Source organism: Gekko japonicus, unplaced genomic scaffold (genome assembly GCF_001447785.1).
Source record: "Gekko japonicus isolate JY-2015 unplaced genomic scaffold, Gekko_japonicus_V1.1 scaffold16, whole genome shotgun sequence".
NCBI classification, from domain to species: Eukaryota; Metazoa; Chordata; class Lepidosauria; order Squamata; family Gekkonidae; genus Gekko; species Gekko japonicus.
In genome coordinates, this window is record NW_015169777.1 from 1,988,966 (window position 1) to 2,011,770 (window position 22,805).

At 47.9% G+C, this 22,805-nt stretch overlaps 1 protein-coding gene across 1 annotated transcript in view; it reads left to right on the forward strand.

The window, feature by feature from the left end:
• Window positions 1-323: 323 nt before the first annotated feature.
• LOC107115095 (epithelial chloride channel protein-like) overlaps window positions 324-22,805 on the forward strand; it is an 81,581-nt gene continuing 59,099 nt past the window's right edge. Inside the window, exons 1-3 of the mRNA XM_015416707.1 lie at window positions 324-480; window positions 5,287-5,427; window positions 11,709-11,859. Coding sequence (XP_015272193.1) covers window positions 325-480; window positions 5,287-5,427; window positions 11,709-11,859 — 448 coding nt within the window. The 5' untranslated portion in view covers window position 324. The remainder of the gene's footprint in view (window positions 481-5,286; window positions 5,428-11,708; window positions 11,860-22,805) is intronic.

Genomic DNA, 22,805 nt, shown 5'->3' on the forward strand with positions numbered 1-22,805 from the left:
AATCTCTGATGCTTAGAAACTGCCTCTCTGTGTCTGCTGTGTGCCAGCAATCAGGACTCAGAATTTCTAAACTGCTGTTTAGATTAAGTTTTGTTTAAGAATATTTGTAGTGTATTAATGGCAAGGAAATGCAGAATTTCCCCTGATTGTTAACTTGTAATCAAATATAGTAGTTACTGCATGACAAATTGAAGAATTTCCTTAACAGTTCAGTCATAAAATACATAGGGGTTTTCTGTATGTACATATATAAGTATTTGTATATGTAACTGTTCTCTGCCATTATTTTTTTCACTGAGGCTAGTATAACTGGAAGAATCAAGGATGATGGTTAATATATGGCTTCTTGCCTTGATGATAAAATTACTACATGGGGTGACAGGTTCCTTGGTGAAACTCAACAATGGTGGATTTGAAGACATTGTTATTGCAATTAATCCTCAGTTACCAGAAGATGACAACATTGTCAACAGTTTAAAGGTAAGACTGAACATTTTTTTTCATTATGTAACTTTTATATTAGTGACTTTAAGACACTTGTATACATTAGTAAATTCATCTTGCACTCTGTAAGTAGGAATATGTACATTCTAGGCTGCTACTGGAAATTTCACCAAGGTTTCTTAAATGTATAATGCAGAACTCCCAGATCTATACATTCCATCCTCTACTTGGGTTTGCCTGCTCTGTACTGGAGTACAGGCCTTTATGGTGACACAAACTTTGTATCTTGGGTTTTGAATATTGGATGTACAAATGTCCACATTATTGATTTTTCTAATAATTGTGGTTTCTTGGGCTAGTATGTATCAATGTGAGATTCATAAATAATACAAAAGAAACTCAACTATTCTGAGGCATACCATGTCTCTAACCCTTTGAGGGGCAATGTACCAACATGTATGAATAGTCCATTTTCAAATGCCTTCAGTAAGCAGGGTGTCTTTGCCAAGATAGATAAAATATTTCAACTTCCTATCTAGTGCAGGAATGTTTTAGGGTGCACTTCTTGCCTCTCCCTTGGAGGAAGAGATATATCTAGTTCAGATATTCCCAGTAGTAATGACTTAGATTTGTATATTCAGTTTTAGGCTAGTAAGATCAAACAGCAAAGAACTGCATAGTAGACACTAGTGCCACCATTTCTTTTCCAGTCCTCCTTGTGCTTTTAAGGAGAGCTTGACACAGAAAAAATTAACAGGAATAGCATTTCACACCATATGTTTCTATGCTGGGTAAAGCTTCACCTGCTAAATTCCTCTGTCAAGTTGATGAAGAAAAGTTGGTCTTTATACTCCACTTTTCTAAAAGTGACTTCCAATCATCTTTCCTTTCTCTCCCCACAACAGGTAGCTTGTGAAGTAAGTGGGGTTGAGAGAGTTTTGAGGGAACTGTAACAGATCCAAGGTCACCCCACAGGCTTCATGTGGGGGGAGTGGGGAGTCAAACATGGTTCTTCAGATTAAAGGTGTTGAAAGAGGGCCAGCAAAGGTGGTAGTAACCCTAGCCACCAAGGATGAAACAGAAGGGGCAAGTTGTCAGAAAAATGGGCATGTAAAAGAATATAATATTTTGCTAATTTGGCCAGATTTTCAAAGGAGTCCTTTAAACTGAGGTGAAATTGTGGCTGCCATTCAAACTGTGGGATGAAATTGTGCCTGCTAAATACATTTGAGTTATAGACAAATTAAAGGAGAAAAAACAGATGCCAGCAGACCATTCTTTTCTCCTGCTGATGACAGAATGATCAGCCACGCAGCAAGATTCCATGGCAGAGTCAAGAATTGAACCTGGGTCTTGAGTGTCACAGTTCAACACTCTAACCACTACACCATACCAGGAATAATCATAAATGTGTGAATTAACTTTACCAGCGTCTGGGAGGATCAGATTTAAATGGCAGCACTTTGCAGTCAGCTTTCCATTCCCTAAATAATGTGTTGTTGCCTGCAAACTTTACCATTGCCACAGAAAAAAATCTCAGCGCTTGTAAAGTTCCACCTCACTTTGAAGCTGGACTTTCTGAGAGGCTGAATTTCATACTTTATGCCAAAGGAATATAAACTTCAGATTAATTTCTGCCAATGACTTTGCAACCTTGGTTTCAGTAAGAAGGTGAATATATGAAGATAGGCTCCAGTTTAGAGTACAGGGTACTATTGAACAGGGTACTATCGAATAAATATTTCCCTACACCTAATTTATTTATTTATACCTTGCTTTCCTCCCCAATGGGGACCCAAAGCAGCATACAATATCATTCTTCCCACCTCCAATTTATCCTCACAACAACAGCTCCACCAGGTACTTTAGGCTGAGAGAAAGCAAGTGGCTCAAGGACACATAATGAGATTCCATGGCAGAGTGGGGAGCTGAACCTGGGTCTTGAGTGCCACAGTCCAACACTCTAACCCCTACAAGAAAATAAAGGGCTGCACCAGTCACAGGTGATAAAAATAGGGCCCAGGCTGATGGTGAAAAATCAGGTAAAATATATTTTATTACACAGTCAAATTTCCAAAAATCCCTTGTGTGTTTCTCCAGCCGGCTTTGTCAGGGGAATCTGTTTGTCTTGCAGTAGTTCTTCAGAAAGAGTAAAACATCAGATGGCAAAACACATAGGGAATTTTTGAAAATTTATTGGAGTAATAAATTTTTTTTAACCAGATTTTGCACCATCAGCCTTGGCCCTATTTTTATCACTTTAACTGTTAAATAGTGGGTTTAACAGGGCAAAGGAGAAGGCAGAGTGATTTCAGCAAGCAGCAGTTTATTGCATCTCAACAGGAATGCTTTGCATGGGGCAACTGCCCTAACTATATACACCTAAGCCACTCCCAGCCCCCATGCAATTGGTGAGTACAAGTGGAGACCTGCAAGAAACTTGTGGGATGGTTATCTCATTCATCACACCTTTGCTTCCTCTCCTCACCCCCTACCTCTCTCCAGGGCCGGCTCACTCACTAGGCAAACTAGGCGCTCGCCTAGAGTACGCCGGCTCTTAGGGGCACCAAACTGGCACACACACCCCTTCGCTGTCCTGGTTCAGCTGCAAACACTACTGCGTTTTAAACATGTTATGATCTTTCTGATGATACAAACACCAATTCCACCAAAGAACTTAGCCCTCTGGACACAGAAGGGTCACTCAGCTGAGTCAAAGAAGAATCTACGTAGGGGGGCTATTACACAAGGACACTCAAGTTGCAACTGACTTATGGCAACCCCAGCAAGGAACTGTCAAGGCAAGTGAGAAGCAGAGAGACGAGTGCCTTTCTTTGCAGAGTCTTCCTTGGTGGAAGCCAGATGTGCAAAGCAGGCAAAGTTACAAAAGCAAAAGTGAGTGTTAGGTGCCAGGGGAATGGGAGGCCCGGGGTACAGATCCAATTAATGGGTCCGAGCCATGGTTGGTGCATGGGGGGGGGGGCGCCAGAAGGGATCCTCGCCTAGGGTGCAAAATAAGCTGGGGCCGGCCCTGCCTCTCTCACACTATTTCTCCCCTCTGCCCCCCTTTTCTTACTCTCTACTTCTCCATGCATGTGACTTCCTCTCTCTTTCTGACCTCTCATATTTTTCTTTGTTTTTCTGCCTCCTCACTTCATCACTTTTTCTCTCTTTCTGCCCCCACTCCATCATTCTTTTTTTCTGCCCCTATCACTCTCCCAGCCTCCTTCTGCTTCATCCCCTACTCTGCAGAGCAGCAGCAGCGGTGGCAGTGCTCCTAGCCACCCACCTGCTTCCTCTCCCCCCACAGCAGCAGTGGGAGCGGTCTGGGAATCACAACGAATCTCCCAGCTACAGAGATCAATTCACCTTAGGGCTGCCAGCTCCAGGTTGGGAAATTCCTGGAGATTTGAGGGTGGAGCCTTGGGGTGGCAAGCAGCCTCAGCAGGGTATGATGCCATAGACTCAACCCTCCAAAACAGCCATTTTATCCCAGGAAACTGATCTCTGTCGCCTGTACAACATTTGTAATTCTGGGTGATCTCCAGTCCTCACCTGGAGGCTGGCAATGGTGGTTCTTGTGGAGGAAATGGCTGGAGAGTGGAGTCTATGATATTACACCAGTCCAAAGTTCCTCCCCTCCTCAAATCCCACCCTCTCCAGGCTCCACCCCTCAAATGTCCAGGAATTTCCCAACCTGGAGTTGGCAACACAATTTCCTTCCCACCCAACAGCCAACCTACCTTTATCTGCCTCTCTGTATTCTGAGAAGACTCTTGAGAGTCTGTCTTCTGCTTTCCATCTCCACCCCGCAGCCTCTACCTAGGAAAATTACAGTCTTTCTCCATAGTGGTGACCAAAGCAGTTTACTTTATTCTCTCCTCCTTTTTATCTGCACAACAACCCTGTGAGGTTGGTTAGGCTGAAATATGTGACTGGTCCAAAATCACGCAGTCAGCTTCCACTGCAAGATGGGGATCTGAACCTGGGTCTTGCAGACCCTACTTTGAAGCTCTAACTGCTGCACCTCACTGGCTTTCATAGGGTGGCCGCTGATGAATGGTAGCAAGCAGCCGAGGCTAGGTGAGTCATGCAAATCAGGGGGGACCTGGCAACCCTAGACTACTGCCAGGCCTAGAGTTGCCAACCTCCAAATGGGACCTGGAGACCCCCCAGAATTACAACTGGACTCTAGACAGCAGAGGTATGTCTCCCTGCAGAAAATGGCTGCTTTGGAGGGTGGACTCTGTGACATTATACCCAGCTGAGGCCTCTCCCTTCCCTTCCCAAACCCAACCCTCCTTAGAGTCCACCACAAAATCTCTCGAAATCCCCCATCCTGGCACTGGCAACTCTTGTGAGGCCTGGCCCCAAGGCTCCCTCCCTTCCTCCCTGAAAGGCCAAAAGAGGCCTGGAAAGGGCCCTTCCCCCACCCTTTTACTGACAGAGCCAGTTAGAACCCCCCCCAAAAAATTCTAATCTCTCACTGTTGATGCCTGAAGCAGATCCCTGCAGAGGCCATTTCAAAAGGTTTTTGGGGGGATTCAGCTGTCCCTGAAGGGATTTTTTTAGTTTCTGGATTTTTCTACAAACCCAGGAAGTCTACTGACTATGTAGGAAAATCTTTTGGGGGCGAGTGAGCCCCCTGTTGGTGGAAATAAGTATCTGCACAGAAAAAAACCTCTGGAAAATAGAATAAGGATGGCACAAAACAATTAACATTCATCTGTTACATATGGAAAGGCCAGACAGAAAGAAGATGCAAATAAACATTCTAGAAATTCAAAAAGCCATATGCCAGCCTTTGAACACAGCATATTTATTGTTTTCTTTTGTCAATAGGAAATGGTTAAAGAAGCATCTACTTATCTGTTCAGTGCCACAAAACAAAGGTTTTATTTCAAGTCTGTAAAAATTATAGTTCCTTTGACATGGGAAAGCAAAAGTGAATACAGAAGAGTAACCATGGAATCCTATGAAAAGGTAAGCATGGAATATATCTAATTGCTAAATCTCAGCCCCCATGTGGATAGTGAAAGAACAGAGAGGAGCCACAGGTCCAAATTCTAAGCAGAGTTAACCTTAGGTAAGTCTCTTTTAATAAATGAGAGAGCAGCTTGTGGGGCACGTGAACACAGCAGCTGAACAGAGGCACTAACAGAGGGAGTCAATTTGGCTGAGGAGCTTGATGGGGCAAGAGACAGCCACAGAACAAAACCTTAAAGCTGTGTGAGTTCATTATTTGGGGTGAGAAGATACAGAACATTAACCTTGGTACAGGATTCTGCAGAGTTTCAGGGAAGGAAACCTATTTTTTTCCTTTAGGACCAAACAACTATGTATCCCAATGACGCAGTTACATTTACAAGTGTTATTGGTGCCAGTGTACACTCTTCCCCTACAATAGTTATTAGCTTATTTTAACAGTGCATGATGTCAATTCAGCAATGGGAAAACTTGTGGATGAAAGATATAAAGTTTACTGCGGGTCAAGCACTAAGAGAAAATTGGCATAAGATGTTTTTTCATTGGTATGAAAAACATCAATGAACAGCCATTACGGTGGTTCGAGACCCACCGCAGCCAGGGTGAGCTCCCGGCCCTAGTCCCAGCTCCCGCCCACCCAGCGGTTCGAAAGCAGTAAATATAGCAAGTGGATAAATGGGTACCTGCCCTTAGGTGGCAGGGGGCACCCTCCTTCGTGCAAGGTGTTTGGCAGGAGCATCGGCGGCGGAGACTGCGTGGCGAAGCGGCAGAGTGGCGGCGAGATTGGTGGCGGTGAAGTGGCGGAGCGGCGGTGAGGTTGGTGAAGCAAGCCCTGGTGGCCAGTGAGCACAACATAGAGTGACGAAATCCGGAAGAGGCGGAGTCGTGGAAGGCGCAGTGACGTGGCGGCGCAGGAGCGGCGGAGCCAGAAATGGACATTAGCCGGAGCTATAGCTAACACGAACCGCACACCAAGACGGGCCCGCCAGAGGAAGCCACCGGACTGGAAGACCTACTCCAGGACACCAGAGACTGAACGCCAACACCCGAAGATCGCCTGGAAGAAGGAGCCGAGAACAGCAAGCCCTGCCACCTGGGTGCCGGTAGGCAGCCCCGTCCCTTGTGTAATATGTGGCCTTAGATAGGAAAAAAATTGGAGTCTGTATGTAAACCGCTTAGAGACCCTTCGGGGTTTGAGTGGTATATAAATCGAATGTATAAATCAATTAAAAATATGAACAAAAGATAGTGAGAAGTTGAATTAGAAATTATAAAGGAATTTGCTTGAAATGTAAAGAGATGGATTGGTACCTTTTATCATATGTGTTAGTCCTGTAAAAGCCTAGTGAATTTTGGAAAGAAATACATGTTGAAATTCAGAAAATTTTGAATCTAAAATCTGCCATGAAACCTGAGATGATGTTATTAGGGATTTTACCAAACAACATAAATAGAGCAACAGACGAACTGTTTAGATATATGCTAACCGCAGCACTAGTATTCGCCACTAAATGGAAAACTGAAGTTTGCCCTAATCTTGAGAACTGGAAAAAATAAATGGAAGAATATGCTATTATGGCAAAACTGATGAATTATATAAATAAAACACAATTATTTAATTAGAGAACAGGAGAGCTTTTTACACCTATTATAGATACAGCTGTAAGAGGAGACATATCATCCAGGGATTTAAACCAATTAATAATTTTAAAAAATCAGTATAATTATAGCAATTATTGCAGTTATTGTAATTAATTCCTTTCAATTATATATCTAATTAGTTACTATATGAACTCATTTTTACATGGAATATTATCTTCTGTTCTCTCTCCATTATCATAAACCGTTAATACTGTTACTTTTAAAATATATACAAAGTTAAGGGAATTTCTTTTTTTTTCTTGCTCATGTTTTTCATCACAGTTTTATAGATAGGAAATAATGAAAATATGTTTTGCAGAAGTTGTCATATGGATTGCTTACTTCGTTATAATGATTTGTTATGATTTTTCATGTTTTATATTGTCATATTAGTGATTTGTTCTTAGTATCTGTTAAACATTTGATGTTTTTGCTTCTTCTATTTTCTCACTTACCCCTCTTTTTATTCCATATCCCTATCTTAAATATTAAAATACAAATAAGAATTAAAAAATTAAACAGTGCATGATGTCGGCAGTCTGGGCAATCTCCATGGAATCAAAACACCCTTCACAGATCCCTTTCTCTATATTCCTAACAATCTCCCACTACCAAAAGCCCTCTAGAGGGGTATCTTTGGTACAAGAAGATATCAGTTCATTGTGCAAGGAAGGAGTCCCTTCTTAGGAATTACTTCCATCCTCCTCAGCCTGATGCCCTTAACATATGATTCTTTTCTTATTGAACAGAAATGGTGGGTGCATGTGATGCATGCAGCTCTTAGCTCTCGTGGATTAGGCTTGTTCCCTCAAAGTTAGAGTTGCTGACCTGGAGCAATTGAGAGAGATGGCGAGGTATACGGCCAAGACCTTTATGAACATGCTAGAACTGCCCAACTCCTGTGCAGATAGCTCCTGTGGTGTTATGGAGAGTGAATAGATTGAAGGGCATCAGAATGGAAACAATTCCTATGAATTTTAGTATACTAGGAGCAAAATCCCGTTGTATAAAAGCAATACAACAAACTCTAGAAAGAGGCCCCCCCACAGCAGGCGGGCGGAGCTGCCTCCTCCTCCTCCATGCGGTCTTGGCCTCCTCTGAGTGAGCTGCGGCAAAGAGGCAAGCGGGGTTACCCGGTACATAATCTGGTGCCCCTCCATCATTCAGAGCACCACTGCCTCTCGCTCTCTGGTCACATGTTCCTGGGTGTGCATCGGCAAACGCCGGGCTTCTGTCACTCTGGCGAGGCCTGCTCGGGCCGGCCAGCATGCTCAGAGCCTTTGTCTCTCCAGGCCAAGCAGGGTCGTCTCCTGCCTGCTGCCTTGGAGAGACGACGCCAGGGCCAGGCGCGGGGAAAGCAGGGTGCTGCTGCTGCCACCACCACCTCCTCTTCCAGGCAGTCTCAGCCATCTCCAAGCACACTGCGGCAAAGAGGCAAGCAGCGTTACCCGGCACATATTCTGGCACTCCTCCATCATTGAAAGCACCACCACTGCCTCTTGCTCTCCAGTCACACATTCCCAGGGGCGCATTGGTGGCCACTGGGCTTCTGCCACTCCAGCGAGGCCTGTATTCTGGCACCTCCATTGTTGAGAGTGCCATCGCCGCCTCTTGCTCTCCAACTGCATGTTCCTGGGCATGCATCGGTGGCTGCCGGGCTTCTGCCGCTCCAGCAAGGCCTGCTCGGGCTAGCCACCTGGCACGTATTCTGGCACTCCTCCATCACTGAGAGCACCACCACTGCCTCTCGCTCTCTGGCCGCATGTTCCCGGGTGTACGTTGGTGGCCACCAGTTTCTGCCACTCCAGCGAGGCCTGCTCGGGCATGCCTGTGCACTCGGAGCTTTTGTCTCTCCGGGCCAAGTGGGGTTGTCTCCCACCTGCCGCCTTGGAGAGATCTTGCACAACACTGAGGGTGAGATGCTGGCCACCCCTTCTGTGGGCGGGACTCCAGCAATGCAGGCACTGGATTGGCACACCATTGGAGTGATAGGTTAGCGAGCCAAATGCTGTGGGAGCGTGTGGAACGTTCACCCCCAAACAGAATTATATATAAGGAGAGATGTGTTGCCGAAGTGACCCCTTCCTTTCACGATGGACTAATAGCTTCTTGTACCAAAGTTACTCCTCTGGGGTTGTGGGGAGGTGGTTTTTTTGTAGTGGAAGATCAAATAATTAGGATTATAGAGAATGGGATCTGACATGGGTGTTTTGATGGCATGGTGGCTTGCTTGCCTGGTGTGAAGATTGCAGACATCATGCACTGTTTAGACAGTCTGATAGCTAGTGCAGGGAAAGAGTGCACATTGGCACCAATGACACTGGGAAATGTAGCTGTGTCATTGGGAAATGTGTGGCCCTAGAGGAAAAAGTTAGGTTACTAGATAGAAGGCCGAAAGCCAGGACCTCATAGGTAGTGTTCTTAGAATTGCTACGTGTTCCAAGCTCAGGGGCAGCTAGACAGCCACGAATTAGGGGTCTCAATGTGTGGATGATCAAGTGGTACTGCGAGGAAGGCTTTAGATGTGTTAGGCAATGTGGAGCTTTTTGAGACAAGCCAGGACCTGGACCCACACGGGTTCTGTTTGCAGAGCTGTGGGGAAGGGTGAGAGCAGGGATCGACCATGGATCCCCTTTCCTCCGTTGCCAGGTGGAGGGGACAGGCCAGAGCCAAGCATGGGAAGCTGGAGCCTGCCTGATCCAGCGCTGACACTACGAACTGTCTTGGAGGGAACTCGGGGGCAGGGGTGCCTGATGGCTGTTTAGGGCACCCTATTGCCTCAGCTTTCCATCTTTAGCCGTTGGACAGCTTGGCCCACCCTGGCAACCTTTTAGTTGCCGGGGTTGCATGCAGTTCTGTATACTTGATTTCTTGTTGCAACTTGGCAATGTCAGCATGGGGCTGGATCCATTCTCAGGAAAAACGGCCTGCATGCCAATTTCCTAAGTGTGGGGATCCCTTTAAGGGGTCTTGGTGTGAGGTGCAACTGATACGCCCAGCCCGGGGGCATGTCCGTGGAATTACCCAAATGCTCAGGTGGCAGGGGAGACTATCTCTGGGCTTCTGCCCTAGTGGGATCCAAAACCTGCCATCCCAAGGTGACCAACGGAGCATCGACTGATGGGCAGATCAGTCGATGAGCAGGAGCCTTACCAATGCTCCCTCTAAGCTGTGGAGACTTGTGAGCAAAAATTCTACTTTGTGAGCTACTGGCATTAAAGTTGTGAGCGATTTGGCTATGGCATAAATCAGTTTGCTTTGGAACCATCCTTCTTGAGCTAAGACAAAAATGTGCGAGCCGGAGGCTAAAAAACTGTGAACTAGCTCGCACTACCTCAGCTTAGAGGAAACACTGATCCTTACCCCATGCTGTGCCAAGGCTTACCACAGCTGTAAGCAATAAAGTTGTGGTCAATTTTATTCTACTCTTTCTGAAAAATGTGTACGTGTGTGTTATTTTGACTGGGAAAACCTTTAGACTAGAATTTGTGGGTTTTAGCAGAACTTTCAACCTGGGTGCTCACCTTGGCCCTTCACTTTGGTGCTGGAGCCGCAAACTGAACCTGCACAAAAGAGAGAGGGTTCACTTGTACTGAAAGGGGATCAGGATGCTGTTGATTAATATCACAAAACTGACAGGACAGTTTTTAAATTAATAACTGAGGGAAAGCTGACAGGAGCTGGAGAGCCACTAGTTCTGAATTACTCATCTAAAAGGGAAAATATTGGTGGGAATGGGCCCAGTCTCTGGTATGAGTAGGGCAGTAAAGGAGAGCGATGTGAGGAAACCTCAGGGCTGAGGGAGGCAGGGATCCTTAGTGAGGGAAATGAGGCACAGGGGCCAATATGCCAATAAAGGGAGTTTCAGAGCCAAGATGGTGGTGCTGGAGTGCTTAGTACTATATGACAAATGAGATATCATGGGCATTTCAGAAACCTGGTGGAATGGGGGAAAATAATGGGGCACAGTTATCCCTGGATATAAACTCTGTAGACAGGACAGGGAAGGAAATGTTGGGGGCTGTATTGCTCTGTATATCAAAGAGACTATAGAGTTCAAGAAGCTAGAAAAAATTAGAAGGAAAAAACCTGCCCTGTGGAATAATTGTGGGTGGAGGTACTGGGTCCTAAGGGTTTCTGAAAAATTGGGGTGTACTATCACCCCTGGGATCAAAATCATGAGGCAGATCTCAAGATGAAGATGGAAATAAGGGAGGTGACTAAAGTGGAAAATATTGTAATACTGGGGTGTTTCAACTACTGTCATATTGACTGGGCAAATATGTGCTTGAGTCATATAGAATCAAGCTTACTAGACATTATAAATGAATGACTGATAGGAAAGAATGGTCAGAAGGCTGCAGTGGGGAGGGAGAAGGTGAAGAATCTCTCCCCTTCATCCTATTCCATCAGTAGAGTTCCCCTAGCACAAGGGGTGAGGGGGAGTGATTTTGTCCACTTTCCTCTACTCACTGTAGTCTCCCAAACTGTGTGTCTGTGACTGTATGGCTTTTATTATGGAGAGTTAACATCTATGGACATTTTCCTCAGCAAAGTTACCATAGAACATTTATATTAAATAATGTACTGCCATTCCCTTTCTTGGAGATTTTTAACCCTGGCCTTGCTTTACTTAGGCAGATATCATAGTGGCTGAGCCTTTCCTGAAATATGGAGATGATCCATATACCTTGCAATATGGTGGATGTGGAGAACAGGGACGATATATTCATTTCACATCAAACTTTCTGACAAATGACAGTTTGCATGATGTCTATGGACCACGAGGTAAGATTTGTTAATTCAAGTTATATGTTCCCCCCCTTAAAATACTCAATAATCTAGAAAAGATAAGTAACAGGACAAAAATCATCCTGAGAAACCATTAATGGCCTTATTTTATTTGGTAATATCTCTCTAAATATTCATTTATTTGCAAAACATATTCTGCCTTTCTTCCTAATCAGGACCGCCAAGGCAACTAACCATTAAAAAAAACAAAGCATAAAAGTACATCATAAAACCAAAAGTGATACATATATATGTAAAACTCAAAGACATCAGTTAAAACAGTATAGGTCCTGCCTGTACACTGTAATTGAATGGCTAAGTGTGAACAAATTGAAACTGAATCCTGATGAGACAGAGGGCCCAGTGCTAACTTGCCTGCCTGATGTGATTCTAAGGCTGTGCATGCATATTACTTCCATTGCCCACCCACCCCCTCAAATGAAACACAACACAATTTATGGGTTAAAACTGGGACTTTATTTACATACAAGCTGATCTGCATCATTATCCAATTTAAGCACGGGTTGACTAGTGCCTGCAAGGCAGGCTTTTTAACCGGGCAAACCCACCCTAGCTCAGAGCCAGGTCTGGAATCCTTCTGGACCCTACCCCTCACTGCTTGCACTCCAAGTGCATGGCGGGGACAGAGGAGCACATCCTTGCCATGACTGCTAAGCCTTAAGGCTCGCCATGTGCTCCCCCACCCCTGGAGGGCCCCCATCTGAGACTCCCGGACTGCCAAGCCCTTAGGTGTCCAGTTTGAGGACCACCCCATTGCTGATAACTCAGGGTGCTTGCCATCTCCAATCTACCCTCTGTTATGCCAACTGCTTTATTTACAGCAGAGGCTAACTAAATTTTTAACATGAGTCCTAGCCAGCTATACCAGGGTCGTGTCCGAACCCAGAGTCCCAGCAATGTAGACCACACGGGTGTTTTTCCAAAACAAATATTTTTTTTACTGAAGGATATCAAAATCACATACACACAAAAACATCAGTCTCACTTTGCATACGTTCAAGTTTCCTTTAGAGTTACAGAAATAGAAATAAAATAGATTCTCAGTTACTTGGAGGTAGCTAGGTAGCTATTTTGGTTTATACTCGCCTGTTTCCAGAAGTCTTGTCTCTTGCAATGGGAATGGGGTAGAAAGTAATATCTAGGGCAGTGGTGGCGAACCTATGGCATGGGTGCCAGAGGTGGCACTCAGAGCCCTCTTTGTGGGCACGCGTGCCATTGCCCCAGCCAGGCCCAGACCATCATTAAAGTGTCGAATTCTCTGCTAAATAATTTTAAGTAAATGAAAGCATTTGGGATTGCTTTCCTTACTTTGTTTGGATCATCTTAATGTATGAGTTGTTTTTTCTAAAGTAAAACCTCAGTATTCAGGTTAAATTGCCGTGTTGGCACTTTGCAATAAATAAGTGGGTTTTGGGTCGCAGTTTGGGCACTTGGTCTGTAAAAGGTTCGCCATCATTGACCTAGGGGTTTAAGCTAAATCACACCTGCTAGAACCATCTAAGCAAGCATGGATCTCTTTGGCTGCAGTCCAAGAGATCTTAAGGTAGACAAAGGATTGTTGGATAGAAAGCTGGACCTTAGGGGTAGTAAAGAAGATAGAGGTCGTAGAGAAGGGAAGTGGCTAGCAAAGACCTAGGGTTTGGGTCTTTACTTTTATAGGTGAATCTCCAGGTGGGTGGCACCTTGCCAATCTGTAATCCCACCTATTTACAAGTCCATCCCATAGTTTTTCCTTATTGGTGCATGTAGAAAGGGGCAGGTATTCTATGGGTTGGGTCAATATTTGAAATACTACACTCTATCTCATGGAATGCCATCTGGCCAGGTGTGAAATGTTGGCTTCCTGTATCCTCTTTGAAGTACAGATGAATCTTGGCTTTCCCAGGCATAAACAGGAAACTTGCAATACAGATGCAGATCAGGTCCGTGTCCTGCATGACATCTCGTCTTTTCAGTAATGGGGGAATTCCTCCTTCTTGGTTGTTCTCTGCTCACAATGGCTAACATGTGCTTCTTCTTCCCATGATGCTCTGAGCTGAATGTGTGCAAGCTACATTAACATAAAATGCAGGCAAGCATTTCCTATGTGAAGTCTCTCACAGTAGGTGATGCAAACAGCTTCCTTTGGCTCATGGTATACAGATGTGTGCACAGTCCATTTGTTGCACGTGTAAGCAGATATAAAACCATAAATTAGTTCATTTCCCAACACCTCTCAACCTGTGCTTTCCCGCCACAGAGGGGGTTAGCCTTGTCTTAACACCCCTCCCGCCAACAAGCATCCACCAGGTCTCTCAGACCCTTCTGCAGATCAGCCAAGAAGATGTCTGTATCAGCGACAGATAGGTGAACCCCATCAGGCCGAAAGAGATGTGGGCACAGGAACTTAATACCCGGATGTGGTATCACTTTCCCTCCCCTCACAGCAACCGACCTACCAATGACGTTGTTCATCCACTGTCGTGCCTTGTCTACCCTAGGTGGGCTAAAGACCCCCCCGCCCTACCCCCCGAGGTAACATATTGGATCATACCCAGGCAGCGTCAGGAAAACATTCCCCGAGTGTCTCAAAATCCCACAATATCTCTGCCAACAGAGAGACCGCTGACCTGGTGCTCAGGTCGTTCTCTCCCAGGTGCTCAACCACGACCCGGGGGGGCATGCCCATCGCCCTGTGGCTATGCAAAAGGGGGAGCAGTTGGCCCCAGCACATCCCCCTCATCCCCAGCCATTCGACAGAGGCTCTGTCTCCGATGCCCAGCTGGGAACCCATGCTAGAGCAGCCAGCTCTCCTACCCACCCAATATATGATCGAGTGCCCACAAATCAACATGCTGATGTTCTTTGTCCTTGTGCCATGCCCTCGAGACACACCATGAGCTGTCATCGCTTGTGTACATAGCCCCTGTATGCCCATGAATGCCAACACCCCAAGTGCTAGATCTCGGATGGGCAAAGTCCCAGCTCCATAGTTCTTGAGGCTGTCCCGATGTGAAAGGAGTGGGTCCCGAAGTGGCCCCTGGCTAAGCCCGCCATGTCCAAGGCCCGGTGTGGCACAGACAAGAATTGATACTGGGTCAAGGGTAGTCCGCTCTCATGCTGAAAAAGCGGTCCAGTCCTCTGCCCCACCAACCCCATCCATTGTATCATCCCCTGCACCAGGCACAAGGCTGTCTTCGGGTTCCTGTGAAGGGTAATGAGCTGCCCTACACCCACCTGGTCTGTCTTAGACCGTCAGACTCGAAACGTCACTGCAGCCACTCCCACATCTGCTATAAGCAAGGCCCGATTTCTACCATCCCACCAGGACCTGACAAGCAACTCACTTATCCAAAACACCCCAAAAAAGGCCACCAGGGTTGCCACCCGGAAGAGAACTGCTTCCCATAGTGAGGAGCACAAGCCTGTGAAGAGGCTGACCAACTTCCTGATGATGTCTGGGGTAAATGGCTGTCTGGTATTGGGCACTGGTGGTGACTCCCTAAGCCAGCCCTCCATCATGCGCCGTAGCCTGAAATCCCTTGTGCAGTCTACTAACCCCCATGCCTTTGACCAGAATGACACTGCAGCCATGTACCCTTTAATGGTGCTAACCGCCAGGCGCTTTGCCTTCAAGGCAACCACAAACTGAAGCAGGTGTTCAATCAGTACTGGCCAGAGCTGCTTGAGCCCAGAATCCCTCCTGAACCTGCAGAAGATCTCCAGGTGCCCCCTGTATGCTGTCCTCATACCTGGTGCTAATGACTCCTCAACTGCCCTATCGACGTCACGCTGCCACCGGCATCGGCTCCGACTCCAGTTTTGCCCCCAGGGCTAACTCCTGGAACCTGACTTCCTGAAAATGAGACAGCACATCAGCAATGTTGTTGTGTACCCCCAGAACGTGCTCAGCCACAAACAGCATATTGAATTGCAAACACCGTAGCACAAATGCCCGCACCAACCGCATAACCATGGGAGATTTTGCCATTAGTTTATTGACAACCTGCACCACTGCTAGGTTATCACACCAGAACTTGACCACCTTGTCCTTTAACTGGGTGTGCCATAGGTGGACCACCACCACCATAGGAAAAAATTCCAAGAAAGTGAGATCCTAGGCCAGCATTGGGCGCACCAGTGTCAGGTTCAACAGCAAGTAAATCTCCACACACGATTCCAGGGAAACGTTATGCTTTATTAGATTACAGGTCCGTTGCCATGGTCTACAGGGATATTGTTAGGAATGACAATGGGGTGGATGCATCCCTTCATATAACGTGATGCTGCAAATGGCTAAGCAAATGAAATCCAAGCGCGCGTGCAGGAATTCTCCCAGCTGGAGGTTACATAATGAGCGGGAGAGCCTCCGTGCCTCATGAGAGCAGAAATATTCTCACCAACAGTGGAACGCAAGCCCTCCCTCTTCCTCAAGGTTAGTCAGATAACCCAGTCTGGCAGCACCAGTTCGCACGGTCTTAGGAGCGCCTCCCTATCGCTGTTTACAGCAAACGAGCAAGCGAGCAAGCATGCGCCGTAGTGTTACAGTCAGGAAAGGACAAATACACATGAAAAATGACAGCTAGCTGACATCCAGCTCCCCTGGAAAAAGACTCCAAACCCCATGCTGCCTGATGCATCAGAAGAGATCTGCAAGGACACCTCCAGGAGCATGGAGCTGCGCCAAAAGGACACCCCATTAACCCCCCTGAGAAACTCCAGCCACATGTACAGGTCCACTTTAATCCTGCCTGAGACTCTGACCAGGTGATGAGGCGGGGAGACTCCCCTCAGTGATTGGCCAGATGAAGGCCCGTCCTGGGGCCACCACCCTGCAGGCAAAATTCAAGTGGCCCAGCAGCGTTTGCCACTCCCGCAAGGTTAGGCATTTCCGAGACCAAGCCTGCCCCAGTGAGGTTACCAGCCCCACCACCTTATCCGTGGGCAAGGTGCAGAGCTGCTTCTTGGTGTCAATCAAAATCCCCAAATAGGTCAGACTGGTGGCCGGCCTCTCAGATTTTTCATGCACCAAAGGTACTCCCAACTCAGCCGCCATGTCCTGAAAAGTATCCATGGAACTCCAACACGTGTTAGTCCCTGCCCCCCCAAACAAAAAATCATCCAGATAGTGTGTAACCCCGTCTGACCCCATTCTTTGCTGCACTGCCCATTCCAAGAAGGAGCTGAATGTCTCAAAGGCTGAGCAGGAGATTGCACACCCCATGGGCAAGGCCATGTCATAGTAGAACTGGCCGTCAAATGTAAAGCCCAACAGGTCAAGGTTCCCTGGGTGTATTGGTAAAAGGCAGAATGCTGATTTTATGTCGCATTTACCCATAAGCACTCCCTTCCCCCAACTGGCCACCATGCACACTGCACTGTCAAATGATGCATAGTGTACTGTGGCAAATTCCTCCGGAATCCCATCATTGACGGACCTCCCGTGAGGGTAAGGCAAATGATGAATGAGCTGGTACTCACCCGGCGATTTCTTAGGGACTACACCCAATGGGGAGATGTGGAGTGTGGGCATAGGAAGCGCCATAAATGGGCTCGCCACCCTGCCTTCCCGTACCTCCTTCTCTATTTTTTGCCTTACCACAGCTTCCAACCCCACAACCGATTTCAAATTTCTAGCCATGAAATGTGTCCATTGGTCTTCTGTGTGCTGGCTATAGAGCAAAAATGCCGGGTGATCAGAAGAAGGATAGGTACCATTTTAGTTTGCCCAAATTCTTCTGCACAAGATCTAAAGACAGCTCTTTTACAGAAAGAACACCTCTGTTGAAAGTTTCCTCTGAAGAAAATGGGGTAAGATGCATGGCTGTTCATAACACAGATTTCACCACAGATGATGATTCCTGGGAAAACAGTTCAGCTGAGTCTGAGCAAAGGTTTCCGCCAGGAAGTAAAAGAACAAGCTTGTCCAGATCTGCTTCCTCCTCCGAGAAATGTGAAATCTTGGACACCTTCCATGGCAAATTCAGTTTACATAAAATGAGGCGCTGTTTAAGATTCCTGAAAGTTTCTGGCCTTTTCATCTTTGTAGTTCTATGCTCTATTTTATTTAGCATTCATCCTGAAAGTGGAATGCTTTGGCAGATGCTGGCAGTGTCACCTATGGACAGCTACACAATAAACTTTACGAATGCTCAAGATTCTGCTCTTCTAAAGGTAGAACTAGGAGGGCCATTTGTAGCAGATGTGGTTGACCGGCGACCAGATGAATTTATTTTAGTTCAGATTGGCCAAATAGAAGACTTTGGGCCTAGAAGGAGACATCAGCAGCAGGTAAGGTTTTTAAAATGTGTTTTCCATTTTATGTTTATAAAAGTTGTCCAAAGTCCTTTTAAAAAGTAAAGGAGAAAAGATTAGGATTTCAATCTGTTCCCAACCAACGTGTGTGTGCTGTCAAGTGTCTAGAGGCAGCTCAGAGGCAGGTGTTTATGCGCGGATCATATTTGAGATTGTACATAGAACTTTAGCTGCGATGCTGGGGTCCCTGGCTGCCTTAGCTACACTGGCTGTAGTTGGAGATAAGCCAAGCCTGGTCAAAGTAGTGGAGTGGATTGATTTTGAAACTCTGGCATTACTTTTTGGAATGATGCTTTTAGTTGCAATCTTCTCAGAAACTGGATTTTTTGATTATTGTGCAGTCAAGGCTTACATACTGTCTCGAGGCAAAGTGTGGGCTATGATTATCATCCTCTGTCTTATTGCTGCAATCCTCTCAGCCTTTTTGGACAATGTTACCACCATGCTGCTCTTTACTCCAGTAACCATAAGATTTGTTTTATTGTTATGTATTGTTTTACACTATGAGTAACCTGCCTTGAGTCCTTGTGAGAAAAATGGACTATAAAAATGCAAATGAATAAATAAGATAAACTAATGAAATGTGTCCATTTGCCATTAAAAGGGATACAGAATCCCTCCCAAAACCCTTCTTCCAGGTATGCCGCTTCCCTCCTGCGGGTGTACCCCCGCAGCCAGTCCTGTAAAACCGCAAGCCTAATTGGGCTGTGCGCCCTTGCTGGCAGCTCTGTCCCTTGGTCTCTTGGCACCCCCACTGACTTTAGGGCTGACCCGCCCCCCGTCGTCCCTCCTACAGGCTGATGTGGAGTGGAGGCCCCCGCAAGAGCTGCAGGCATGCCTATACTTACACTGCCTCCAGTGGCACCCCGCGGCATTAAAATCCCAACAGATGAAGCGGGATTCAACCCACTGCTTGCTGCTGCTTCCTTGCCCCAAGTCCGCCTCTGAGCGTGCCACCATGTGGCCGCTATCGGCATACTTACCTGCAATAGTCCCAGCTGGCCTCAGGCATTGGGACCACAGCTGTTGATGCTCCTGGTCCCAAGGCAGGGTCGGGTCAAGGGTCACTTGCACCCAGAACAGCTTGTCATAGCGCAGCCACGCAGCCCCATTGTATTCCTTATAGGCACGGTGTATCAGGTCCTAATACTTCACCAGCGCCGACCCCCGATCCGAGTAGGCCTGCAATACCACCCCCATATAGATGGTGTACGCTGATAGACAGTTGTTAAAGTTCTTGTCCACCTGCATACGCTGAATCTTCTCTAGCTCCCTGGGATCATTCCTGACACTGGCCTTCACCTCTACATCCCTGAACAGCAGTGTGAACATCTCCACATACTCCCCCCGCTAAATCTTAGCTTTCATGGCCTGAAGCAAATTGTCCCCCAATGGCCCTCACCCCCAGATGCCATCCCCAGCCCCACTGGTGCTGGGTCCGGAGGGCCCCCACTCCATGAGGGAACCTGGCCCTCCGACCCCTGCGCCGAGCCATGGGAATGTTGCTCAGCCGCCGGCACAGAATCCTGATGCTGTGATGGCCCCCGCCACAACTGCCCTGTCCCCACTGGCCCTGACCCACCTGGATGAGAGGCAGCCACCCCCACATCCGACATGGGTTGGGTCTGACCACCTGTGACCCTGGACCCGCCTCCCACCGGCTGCTTAGCTGGCATACTGCCACTGGCAAGGGAGAGAGAAAAGGTGTTACCCCCACAACCACAGTCCACCAAACCCCTGTCACCCAGTGCCTCTGGGCCGCCCCTCCACGATACGTCCACCACTGAAACTGTGCCACTCTGTAGGCCATCTTCCCATAACTACCCGTGCAAACTCCCAATAACCCGGCTTAGAGGGAACCCTGAACACCCCCAGGCTTGGCCACCCCTTGGTAACATATGGGAAACATCGCTGGACTCTAGTGCACTACCTAAAGCAGCCTTATACTGAATCAGATCACTGGACCATCGACGCTACCCAAGCACTCCACGGAGCGGCTTCCAGATCCTAGTCAAAGCACTCCTCCACCCCAATTGCTCCCCAGGGATGCTCGGAAGGCCCCCGCAACCCCAAGGAGCCACAGCCTCTCAGTTCCTGCAGTGCGCCTAACCCCCTAGGACTCTCTGAAGCACCCACAGCCGAGGAGATGGACATGCGCCCACCACCAGTATAGCCCTACAGGGTTCTTCTCCTCCCCAGGTGCCAAAGGCGACGGCGGCTCACAGCCACCCTGGCTCGAAATCCCCAAGGCACGCACCCCTTCCACGGTGCAGGCCCCAGAGCCATGCCACCTCCATTGGCCACCCCCCTGTGCAAAACCATGGCGCCAGGCCCCGGTGGGCCACAGCCACTCTACCCTGGGAGCCCAGGGGCATGCGCCCCCTCTGCAGCGCAGGTCACGGAGCCACACCGCTGCCGTCGGCCACCTCCCAAAACCTCAGCACGAAGCGGGCACAAAGCCCTGAACTGTGGTGCCACAAGGTCCAGTGCGGGAGGCAGACAGCCACCGCCAGGCCCCGTGCGAGGCCACATCAACAGCAGGCTAGGTGGCCCGGGGGGCAATTGTGCACCTCCACCACCCAGGCCTCGCTGTACAGGCCCTGCCAAAACTGCCCATGGCTCGTGCGAAGGTGCATCCTCTGGCACGGGGCCCTCCTTCCCGGCACCACGAGGCCAGGTGCGGGAGTCAGACAGTCACTGCGAGGCCCCGCGTGAGGCCACGGCACGTCCACGCCCAACATCGGTCCCACCATGCTGCACCATCAGTGGGCTGGGTGGCCTGAGGGCGATCATGTGCACCCCGCCACCCAGGCCCCGTCGAAGTCGCCCCTAGTCTTCATGGAGGCATGTTCTACATCACGAGGTCCTCCTCTATGTCACCATGAGGCTCGGTGCAAGAGCCGTCCGGCCAGACCCGGCATCGGCTGCCCCGCTCCGATGCGCCAACATTGCTGCTCCACCCAGCCGGGCCCCAGCATGCTACCTCAGTAACCAGGTAGTCGGCAGGGGGGATCGCGCCCACCACCCGAGCCCTGTGGGGCTGAAACTGCAGAGGCGGTCAGAAGCTCCCCCAGGGGAGGGAGGACCTGCACCCCCACCCAACGGGTCCTTGTTCCTAACCGGGCGCACTCTGCGTCCTTCACCTCCCCCAAGCAAAGAAAGTCCCCGACGTGCACAGGTAAGAGGAAAGGAAGAAAGGTAAATTCTATCACTGCTCAATAGAGAGCATTTTAACATATTGTGTCTGTGCCTGGTTTGCCAGTTGTACGGCTGTGGAGACGAAAGCACTCCAGAGAGTTGTCATTACAGCCCAGAAGATCATTGGCTGCCCTCTCCCATTCCTGGAGAAATTGTATAGTTTTCGATGTTTGAAAAAAGCAAAGAACATTTTGCAGGATTTGTCACATCCTGAACATTCCCTGTTTGAACTGCTGCCTTCAGGCAGAAGATATAGGACAATTAAAGCAAGGACAAATAGATTAAAAATAGTTTTTATTCGAGAGCTATTATTGCCTTAAATGCAGTATGAAATTGGAATTTGGGTGACATTGGTGGTTTTAAGTTGCTATGTGAACCATAAGGAAGTTATGGGACAATTGTGAATAGTGTGTGAGTGTATATGAATATTGTTGTAGATCACCGAAATGATTGCATCTTTAATTTCGTTGTACTATGTACAATGACAATAAAGTATAACATAACATAAAAGGAAGGGAAAGAGCATTCCATCCCCCATGAGCAACTGCAAGCCGAAGTCCCTCCAACCTGATCTTGAAGTTCTTCATCCCTGCAGCTGAGACCCAATCCACCACGAGGTCCCCCGGTCCCCGCAAGTCACCACGGTGGTCTGCTTTTGAGCTCATCTCTGGCTGCAATAGACAAGGAAATGGTTGCTGCCATTAGATCTGGCTGGCCAGCCTTCCCTGATAGGTCAGCGCTTCTGCCAGTTTGGTGTAGTGGTTAAGTGTGCGGACTCTAATATGGGAGAACCGGGCTTAATTCCCCACTCCTCCACTTGCACCTGCTGATGTGACCTTGGGTCAGTCGCAAGCTCTGGCACAGCTGTCCTTGAAAAAGAGCAGTTTCTGTCAAGAGCTCTCTCAGCCCCACCCACCTCACAGGGTGTCTGTTGTGGGGAGGGGAAGGGAAAGGAGTTTGTAAGCCACTCTGAGACACCTTTGGGTAGTGAAGGGCGGGGTATAAATTCAATCTCTTCTCTTCTTCTTCTTCTTCTCTTCTTCCAATAGGCTCCCCTCCCACATAATTCCTTCGAGGATGTGGGTGGTGGGCAAAAGATTGTGCTTGCATAAGGTGCAAGCACTGGTCTTCTGCAATCACTCCTCTGGCTGCCCATCAGTTACTAGGTTCAATTCATGGTATGGGCTATGACATACAAAGCCCTTCATGGCCTTAATACCTCATAATTGCAGGTCCCTCTCTCCCCCATGCTGTGCCATAGGGTTGCCACCTCTGGGTTGGGAAACGCCTGTAGATTTTGTGGGTGGAGCTTGAGGAGGAAGGGGTTTGGGGAGGGGATGGATCTCAGCAAGGTATAATGTCATAGACTCAATCCTCCAAAGCAAGCCATTTTCTCCATGGAAACTGATCTTGGCTGTCTGGAGATTAAT